At 52.2% G+C, this 10,378-nt stretch overlaps 1 protein-coding gene across 6 annotated transcripts in view; it reads right to left on the minus strand.

Moving 5' to 3' along the window:
* The window catches only part of Ptpru (protein tyrosine phosphatase receptor type U), a 75,461-nt gene extending 69,837 nt beyond the window's left edge, over positions 1-5,624 (minus strand). For all 6 annotated transcript variants that reach the window (XM_036177044.1, XM_036177043.1, XM_036177042.1 and 3 more), the window contains exon 1: positions 5,418-5,624. In XM_036177044.1, coding sequence (XP_036032937.1) covers positions 5,418-5,490 — 73 coding nt within the window. In that variant the 5' untranslated portion in view covers positions 5,491-5,624. The remainder of the gene's footprint in view (positions 1-5,417) is intronic.
* Between the last annotated feature and the right edge of the window lie 4,754 nt (positions 5,625-10,378).

Below are 10,378 nucleotides of genomic sequence, written 5' to 3' on the forward strand. Positions count from 1 at the left end.
GAAGGGCAGCCTATGATCTTGCAAGCCTTAGAAGTCCACCCCAACTGTCCGGTGGGGGCAGGGCAGCTTTACTGTGACAGTGGCAACCAACAGAGCTAGAATGGAGGGAGAAGAGTCTCAGCAAGCAATGGGCACAGAATGGGCAAAGGGCGCAGTGGACACTAGGGGTCTGGAGTATTAAGCAGATGGCTAGGAGCAGAGTTCAGGGCAAGTGACACAGAGGAGGCTCTTTGCTAAAGAAAGGGCCGGCCAGGCATGGCCCAGCCTGCCATGTTGGGGTTGGGGTTAGCCTTGGGAGCTGAGGAGACTGGAGGCAAAGGAGTGGCCACACTCAGAAAGGGCACTTTGGTGACAGGGTGGAGGAGAGGCTACGGTGACAGGCAGGATGTAATGGAGGTTGTGGCAGGGAGGGGAGAGTATGGGGCTGTTTCACCGGCCACACCAGCTCCACTCTCCGCAGAGCCCAGGCCACGCTAAAGCTCTGCAGGCTCATCCTTTTAGAGCAGAGGTTCTCAGCCTTCCTAACGCCTCTGCAGCCCTTTTATACAATTCCTCGTGCTGTGGTGACCTCCAAGCATAAAGTGACTTTGTTGCTACTTCATAATTTGTAATTTTGCTACTGTTACGAATTGTAATGTCACTATCTGATATGCAGGATATCTGATCTGCGACACCCAGAGGGGTCTCAACCCATGGGTTGAGAACCACTGGTGTAGACACACACAGCCCACAGAACATTCTACAAGTGTGGGGAGGTCCTCTGCTTGTCAATATGCTGATAACTACTAGCAGTGTGTAACAGTTGAGGGCTTGAGACTTGGCTAGTGCAACTGATGAACTAAATTAGTATTTTAATTAATTGCACCTAATTTCAATTGAATGGCCACATGTGAGCAAGAAGCCACCCTGCAAGGGAAGAGCATTGCCATCACTATGGAAGCTTCTATTGGATAAGGCGATCTGGACCGATGCCCCAGGAGGGGCCCACAGAACCTGGAGGCACCAGCCTGCAGATCAGAGCCATTGTACAATCCTCTGTACACCCCAATATCCTCACACCCTGGGATAGGTGCACCCACTCTGAGGCACCCAGAAACTCTGTACCATTCCAGGAATGAGATACTGGAGGCCCCTCGGGTGTCACAGCAGCTGTTTCTTCCCAACTCCAAACTCAGATCTAGCCACATCAAGGTGACCAGAAGGCTTTGCACCCTGACAGGCCATTCATGTGCCTTGTGCACTTGGCCTCTCCATGTCACACACATACATAAACACACATGCCCCACTCTGGCTGCCCAAGTGACAGGATCACACCTGTATACATCTGTCTGCCTTCCCCCCCAAACCCTACAATGGTGGCCTCTCTTCCCTCCAGTTCAGAGACAGTCCCTCAGGATCCAGGAGGAAGGCTGTGGCCTCCTCTACCCAGGCCACAGTGCATCTGTGACTGAGAACTGAAGGCATGTCTGCCTAACATGGGCCCTCCTCCCTGCCCCCCATGTTCAGACTGACGGTTGAGACTCCATGCCTCACCAACGGTTGTCCTGATCACAAAAGGCTGGGACTCCCTAGATTGGACAAGCTGAGCCAGCAGCTAGGGGCGGGGCCAGGGGAGGGGAGGGCAGGCATCACCAGGAGTCTGGGGGAGGGGCCCTCCCGCAAGAGCTCTCTCCCTTCAGCCTCTGCCAGGGACTCAACCTCTTTAACTCATAGCTCCCAGATGACACTTTCTGGACATGGCCTTTTCACAACATAACACCATCCACCAGCAGAATTTTCCAGATTCTTACCAGGGCAAAAAAAATTGAGCCTTCAATTCGACATTCAGTGGCGCCACTGCGCCCCCGTCTGGCATCTCCAGCTCTGAATCTGACCCACTTGACTTCATTCATTCTTTTCTGCCTTTTTTTTTTTTTTTTTTTTAAACTACAATGTCGGTTGCCCTAGCTAGCATGGGCAACTCACCGTTGCAACTCAGGCTGACCTCAAAACTTGCAATCAATCCTCCTGCCTCAGCCTCCCCAGTACTTGGATGACAGGACTGAACCATATCATAACTCAGCGTCATTCACACTCTTAGATGTCACATCCATTTATGCAGACGAGGAGGCTCAGGCCTTGTACCTGACACCAAGTATTCAGGTCCACAGTGACTTTCCTTACAGAATTCCTGGTCTAGTAAGGGTGACAGGACTAAGAGATGGTAATTAATTCCAACATCATATAAAAATCCAGTCAACCCCTACCTTCCCTTTCCAGGGCTAGAACAGAGTAAAACCAAGGAAGGCTTCATGGAGGAAGTGATACCTGAGCTGAGAGACGAACTGGAGACTCACATTGGAAGGTGTGGAATCAGAGAGTCCTGGAGAAAGAAGGGTTTGTACGAGGTGCAGAGAAGAGGTGGTGGGCGGTGGGCACTTAGGGACTACTGGCAAATAAGGGTATCCAGAGCATTGATCCCAACACAAGATGGGGTGGGCCAGGTCGGCAGGGGCCAGAGGCGCACTAACAGAACCAAGGGAAAGACTTAACTCCGAAACTGCTGGGGAGCTTTGAGGAGGGTCTGGGGAGAGGTCTAAACTGTGCACTTTAGGAAGAGCTCTGGCACGGGGGAAGGCTGGCTGCTGCCTTCCTGCAGATGGAAGATGGCTGAGGAGGGAGAGAAGGGAGGGATGGCAGATAGGATAGGACACTTCAAGACACAAAAGGAAGCCCCCAAGCACCTCCTGCCACTCTGCTTGACCTAGCCGGGTGTGGAGGCCACCCTCCAAGTCCAGCTGGGGACAGCATGGAAGACAGCAGCATGCCTCCAGAAAACAGGGCATGGCCATGGACCTCCCCGGCCACCAGATATAGGCAGGAGGCAGCCCGGAGGTGTGGCATAGGATCCAGGCCACCCTCCTGGCTCCCTGCCTAGCCCCCATTTCAGCCCCAGAGAGAAATCTGGGCTGTCCTGACAAGCCCTCTGGAGACTTCTCCCTCATTCCTGCTGTTCACAACTCCACTGACCAAAAAGACAGATTGAGCCAGAGTGCCATAGGATAAATTACTGTGCCAGGTTCACAGAGCTGAGAGACACCCTACACACCCCCACCTGGTGACTAGGTAGGCAGGGGACTAGTTTCACTGTCTAGACTACGGATAGGAGCCTGCCACCACCCCCACTTCTTCCCCGGGCTTCTGGATCATTCTATAATAGTAAAAGCTTCAAAGGTGCCAGGAACTTTAGAAGTAAAGTGACTTACCCAAGGTCACACACACACACACACACACAGCAAATAGCAGAGGCAAAATATGAACCCATGTTGACTTCAAATTAGCCTCTCAGGCTTTGCCACACCCCTCCAACCCATCTTCGGGTCTTCCCAACTAGGGAACTTTACATTCTACCAGGTATCACATGAGATCATTATTAACACCACGAAGCAGATGGAGAAAGGGAAACTGAGGCACAGGAATGAAAACAACCTGCAGTAGGTCTCCCAAACCTTAATCCTGACAGTCCACTGTCATGGCAATTGAGACCCAGGTGTGTTCTCAAATCAAGGTGATGGGGGTGGGGAGGAGTACACAGGGCTTGATCTCAAAATGGGGGAAGGTTGGAGGGTTTGAGAATGGTCTAAGAGGCAGGTTGCCTGGATCACCTCTCAGGTACCAGGAGGTCAAAACTGAAGCTGAGTAGCAGGGTCCCAGAGCTGCAGGGCAAGACCCGGGCAGCTCCGGGGAGCTACCCCTCCCCCGGAGTGGGGGGCGGGGCTGTGATCTAGATCCCCGGAGGCCAGCTGTCGGGGGCAGGCGGCCTGGAGTCTGTGCCCCCGCCCCAGGCGGCAACGCATGTCACGGCCCTGCTTCCACCCGGGGCCGCTCCCCACTACCCCAGGGCGGGTGGCTGAAGCCAGGGGAAGAGAAAGCCCTGGAAGAAGCTCGCCCGCTGGAGGGGCCGAGGCCTGAGGTCCAGGCCTCAGGAAGGAACTGTGGGCTACGCACTTACACAAGCACACCGACACACCTTCCACACAGCACACGATGCGATGCGCTCGCGAACGCACAGACACGGGCGCTGGACGTACACATTCAGACAGGCGAATGCACACACACACACACACACACACACACACACACACACACACACACACGAGCGCGCGCTCACACACACACACACACACACACACACACACACACACCCTCCAAAGGACGCCAGACTCCAAAGCACACACAAGTGTGCGATCACACCGCAGGTCAAGCGGGAGCCCCACGCACAATTCACACACACGTCCGCACGCGCGGACCCGGCTGGCCGGGAGGCCGCACAAAGTTGCAAAGCAGACGGAGGCAGCGTCCCCGGGGAACGCGGCGTTCCCGGCGCCTCTGGCGAGCCACCGTGGGGACGCCGTCCCGCGGCCTCCAGCCAGGCCCTGAGGGGGCCCCGACGCCGCAGCCCCGCCCGCACCCGAGTGCGCCCCGCGGTCCTCCCCACCCGGGCGCCCCGCGGCCCTGGCGCCGCCTCGGATCAGCAGCCAGCCAGCGCCGCGCGGAACTTGCGAAACAACAAACGGCCCGAAATGTCGGAGTCGGAGGCCACGGCCGCGTCTCTACCCCTTCCTTCCCTCGCCAGCCGCAGGGCCGCCCCAGCCTCCGAGGGACGCTCCCGCGACAACTTGTTCCGGCCGGGTGCGCCACGCACGCGCGCGCGCGCGGTCATACACACACTCACACATGCACACACACACACCCTCGGCTCCCGGCCACACTCGACCACGGCCCAGGAGCGCCCCACGCTCGCAGTATTCCCAGCCACGCAGCCAACGGGCGCCGACACACTCACATCTACTCCAGACAAGCTCCCCTACACGCATTCTCCGGACCCACACAGCCCCGCACACCCCAAACGCTCCCACAGGGACACTCGTGGACACAGCGCACTGACACATAGGTTCAGATCCGTTCCCACGCCTGCACACATACACACACCACACACGCACTCCCGGGGCCCACACTCGAGCAAGATCCACAGAACCCTCGCAGCACAAGCATAAAACAAACACGCGGGTTCTCGAACGCACCAGCAACAGCACTCCCGCCTGGGGAATACAAAAAAGCCAACAAATGCAACACAGTGTCAGACGCAACTCCAGCCAATCTACGTTAACTCAAATACACAACCCACTTTGCAGCACCGACAGACACCGGCAGACAGGAGCTAGAGCACACCCGGTGCCCCACGCAGGCAACACGCACGCCAGCACACTCGCAGCCGCGGTACACCAGCAACCTCAGCTTGCACACAAACTACGGACACAGCGGGGCACAGACACTCGGAGCATACGGCCGAGCATCCCGCACTCCGACACGCGCGACGAGCCATCCCCGGCCCCTAGTGCTCGCGGGATGAGCTCGGAGGGACCCCGCGCGCTTACCTGCGGGAGTCTCGGTCTCCGGAGCGCAGAACTGGAAGGTGAGCGCCAGGACCAGAGCCTGAGCACGGGCCATGGCTGGGGCGCCGCCGCCTCGGTCCTAGGAACCCGCTGCTAGGAAGGCGACGCCACCGGAGCCCGAGCCCGAGCCCAAGGCGAGCGGGAGCCGTAGCGGAGCAGCGCCGCGCGGAGCGGGACTGGCGCCGAGTCCAGAGCGGGAGCCCGAGCGAGCGGGGCGCTGACGTCAGGCCCCCGGGCACGAGTTCCGCGGTCTCGAGGCGTCCCCTGCTGGCGGTGGCGTGCGCTGCGGCCCGGGTCCCTGGGCCCGCTGGCCCCGGCACGCCCTTCCCCCACTCCTGCACCCCGTCGAGAAGACCCATCGGCCGGTGCCTGTATTCACATGAGCCTTCTCAGACAGCGCATTTGTTGCCCTCGGCTGAGACTGTGATCCAGGGACACTTAGCTCCTCTGCCCCCTTCATTGTTTAACTTGTTTCTACCTTGGCCCTTCCGAATGCACATTCCCATCTCCTTCCAGGGACAGAGCACTCCTCAACCTACCAAGAAACGTTGTTGGGCCTTTAGAATTCTGGCTTTTACTTTCACTAACACGAAATTCACCTTTCCCATTAACTCCCGTGTCTCCTACAATATCCTCTGGCTACTCGGAGTAAATAAATTTGGAACTCTGCCCAGCAAAACTGCCAGCAAACTAGTTGTCAGTGACTAGGTAAGACCAGGCGCCATGTATGTGCCTCTCCCGCTGGGACTCTAATCTTCACCATTGCCCTAGGAGACACAGACCACTGTAATCCTGTTACAGAATTGAGAAAATTGAGATTATAGAGCGTGACTTTACCATGATTATGCATCAGTATGAGGCAACACCAAGATCAGAACCAAAGTTGTCTGGCTTGAACAGTGTAAGAAACAGCCTCACATCTGGAAACCCATTATTTCTCAAATACTGAACAGATAGAGGGTCATTGGTTCAATGATTGTTGTAGGTCACAGAGGAGACATAAAACAGACCTCCCCCCCCCAAAAAAAAAAAAAATCTCTGGGAGCTGGAGAGATGGTTCAGTGGTTAGGAGCACATACGGCTCTTACAGAGGACCCAAGACAGATTCCAGTGGTTCAGCTGCCTGTAACTGCAGCTCCGGGGGATCACTTTTGGCCTTGTAGGGCACTGCACCCTCATGCACATAGACACACATATAATCTAAAATTAAAACATACATTTTAAAAAAGCCTTCCACCCTCATGAAGCTTACATTCAGGGAGAAAACAGGAAGAGGGGAAGGAGGTGGGGGTAAGTGAACTAACAGTGGGGGAGGAGGGTTGCTACAGTTCTAAACAGACCACCTGCTATTTGATGGATTTGGTATTTATCACCATCTTTAGAAGCACCATCCCTCAGGGCCTGGTATCTGGCATGCTCAATAAGCAATGAATGAGTGGGTAACTGATAAATGGTTCTAGACGTGGTCCTTGCTTTCAAGACTTCATGAAACTTCTGTTCCAGCAGGGGGGGTGGTGCAGCAAATATAAATAGATGTGACTGCAATCTGACAGGCACCCTCGAGGAAATGGAGCTCTGCAGCAAGGGAAGGGGGTCCTGCTTTAGATAACCTGACCCAAGGGGCCTTTGCTGAGGAAGTGACATGATGTCATAGGATCTGAGGGTTCATGTAGACCAATGGGAAAGAATACTTCAGCCAGAGGAGCTAGCCTGGGCAAAGATAGGCTGGTGGGTCTACGGAGATTGGGGAGGCTGGAATGGAATAGTGGGGCAGAGCAGGTGCAGCTGGAGAAGTTGCCAGGGTCTGCAGACTATACAGGAAGCAGAAGAAGGGAGAAGTTTTAAGTTAAACCCTAGGAAAATGATAAACCACTGATGTGAAACGTGGAAGAGTCTTAAGTTTTGATTTCTTATTATTTTTATTTTCCCAACAACTAAAGACAGGGACATTGAACGAATGTATTTAAGTACACATCCTGACGTATGTAAACCCTCCCTCTTCCCTGCCTCTTCCCCCAGCCGGCACACTGAGACTGCCCTGAGGCTAGAAAGGGAAGAACTGAGTGTTCCTGGGCTCCTTGGCTCCTCTCTTATAACTGCTGCTGGACTCCAGGCTGAGACAGGGAAGGGGACAAAGACACCAAGCTGGCGAGGGGGGACACAGAGGTAGGAGGAGGGAAATTGAAAGCAAGATAGAAACACATGCTGAAGAAACAGAAGCGGGATCAGGCAACCAGACTGCAGGGGGAATAGAACGGATTTTTTTTTTTTTTTTTTTAAATCTCAAGTTTTGAGGTATGGAAACAGAGACTCAGAAAGCACAAGGTATTTGCCCAAGGTCAAACAGTCAGTCCATAAAGGTGTCAGGACTTGAACCCCAAATTGACAGATTCCACATTCCCTTGCTCCTTGGTCAGGGGACAGCATCGCAAACTATGGTGAATGGCGAGTGCCAGAGCTAGCTAGCAACAGGTGGGCAGATGAAGTGAACATTCCCTTTTGCTTTAAAAAGGGGCCAAAAACTTCAAAAATCCTTGAGAGATGAAGAAAGACCCTGGCTTGGAGTGACTGCCCCAAATCTAAGGAGAAGGATAGGGTACAACAGTCCGTGCCAGGTCACGAAGAAATTCAATTACCTACAACTCATGGAATATTTATGATGCCTATCCTGTGCTAGGCCCCCTGTTGAGTGCTCCTGTCATGGAGATGAACCAAATGAGGCTCTACTCTCAGTGGAGGGCAAAGGGGGCATATAAATAACTATAAGATAGTATCCTAAAGGCCATAGCATTAGCCCAGAGAAAAGACAAAGGCATTGGGGTTAACTAAATAAAACAATATCTGAACCTGGAATTCTCCTGGCAGTTTAGACAGGAAAATTTATGTCAGGAAGTAGCAACCTGAATAAAAGTATAAGACCAGGAAGAGCTGGCAAAATGGGGGTCAGGTGTAGTTGGGTCACAGGCTATGCACAATCTAAGAGAAGAAAATAATGGAGGAATGATAGGTGGGCATCAAAGCACATACTGTCTTGAATGCAAAGTTATGGGCACAGGCTTGAACCCCTTCATCAGAACTTTATTTACACAGAGCGATATCCACAGCACCTTAGTGTTTTACATGTGATAGTTCTCACTTTATCTGCAAAACATAACCCTGTAATAGTTCTTGAATGTGCCCATGTGCCAAGCAATGTGCTAGGTGCTTGGAGCAGCATTATCTCCTTCCATCTTCAAGACAACCTTGAGACTATTAGTCTCTCAATTTGTTGTTGTTGTTGTTGTTGTTGTTTTGTTTCTTTGCCTGTTAGAGATCAAACCCAGGGCCTCACCCATGCTAAGTGTGTGCTCTACCACTGAGCTACACTCCTAGTTCTGTTCTTTAGTTTTAACCATGAGGGAAACAGAGACACAGAGAAGCCAAATCAAACATCTAGAAAATGGCAGATCCAGGACTCAAAGCTAGATTTGCTTGAATCTAGTTCCCAAAGCCTTGATCTCTATACTTTGTTGGGCTCTCTTTCTCAGAGAAAAGGTTTTTATTCCATGGCAAGCTTTGGGTCAGTCATTTTTATCCTTCAAAGCCCTGGCTCTCTAACACTTACCTTCTGGGTTACCTCATCACCATACTCTGGGAAGCTTGTAAAGACATATACTTTTGGATCATGTACCTGTCCCATGATTCTACCTCAGTAGGCCTAAAATAGGCTTTCTTCTAGGCCACCAACCAGCTCCCAAATCATGACATGGAGACTTAATATTAGTTAGGAATGCTCAGCCTAGCTTGGGTTCATTTCTGGCTTAATGTACCCTGTTTCTCTTCATCTACATTTTTGCCTCAGGGCTTTTTACTCTTCCTTTCTTTCTGTGTGTCTTACTTTCCTGCTTCCTCCAGTGTCTGAGGGCGTCCCTCTCTCCCTCATTCTCTTCTCCTTCTTCTCTTCCCTCATCAGCCAAGATTACTCCTCCTACTTATTCTCTCTGCCTGCCAGCCCCGCCTATCTTTTCTCTGCCTCGCTATTGGCTGTTGGCTCTTTATTAGACCAATCAGGTGCCTTAGGCAGGCAAGGTGGAACACATGCAACACATCTTTACATAATTCAACAAATGCAGCACAAACAAATATAACACATATTTGCCGAGTTAAAGTAACTTTCCACAACAGCCTCATCTGACTTCCACACACCCAGATTTGGAGTCAAAGGGCTGGCTCCAACAGCACCTCCCTCAAAAGGCCCAGCCTGCCTCCATCACAGAGTACTCCTTTCCTTCAAACTGCAATAGTGCACACGCGCATGCACAATAAGGTTCAACATGAGGTTTATTTCTGCTTATGTCCTCCCTCCACCAAAAATAAGACCCTGCATCTTTACACGTCTAGACCTTTTTAGAAAGAATTTCCGTTTTCCTATCCAATCTCTATGATATGAGCATTTTAAAAGACCCCTTCCTCCTTGTGATTCCTCTCATATCTGAACAACTTGATGTTTTTACAATGTGTAATCCTGTCCACCATAACGTTCTTCTAACATTTCATCCAATCCTCACAACCATCTGAAATAAGGTGTATAATTTTCATGGCACTAATGAGAAACAGGCTGGGAGTTGTGCTCACTTGTTAAAGCTAGGAAAGAGCAGGGCTAGGGTTTGAGCCTGGTATTCCTGCTTCCTTGTCAGCTTTAATCCCAGCACTCAGGAGGCAGAGACAGACAGATCTCTGAGTTCGAGGCCAGCCTGGTTTACAGAGAGAGTTCCAGGGCTACACAGAGAAATTCTGTCTCAAAAAAACAATATAATAACAATGATGGTGGTGGCGATGGTGATAATGACGATAAAGTCCTATGTTGTTCTGGGGAATTGGAGATGAAAGAAATGATACCTTAAAGAGCCTGGCACGGTGATAGTTCAATAGAGGGTGCGAAGGGGAAACTGAGGCCAGAATGT

The sequence above is a fragment of the Onychomys torridus genome, chromosome 2 (genome assembly GCF_903995425.1).
Source record: "Onychomys torridus chromosome 2, mOncTor1.1, whole genome shotgun sequence".
Taxonomy (NCBI): Eukaryota; Metazoa; Chordata; class Mammalia; order Rodentia; family Cricetidae; genus Onychomys; species Onychomys torridus.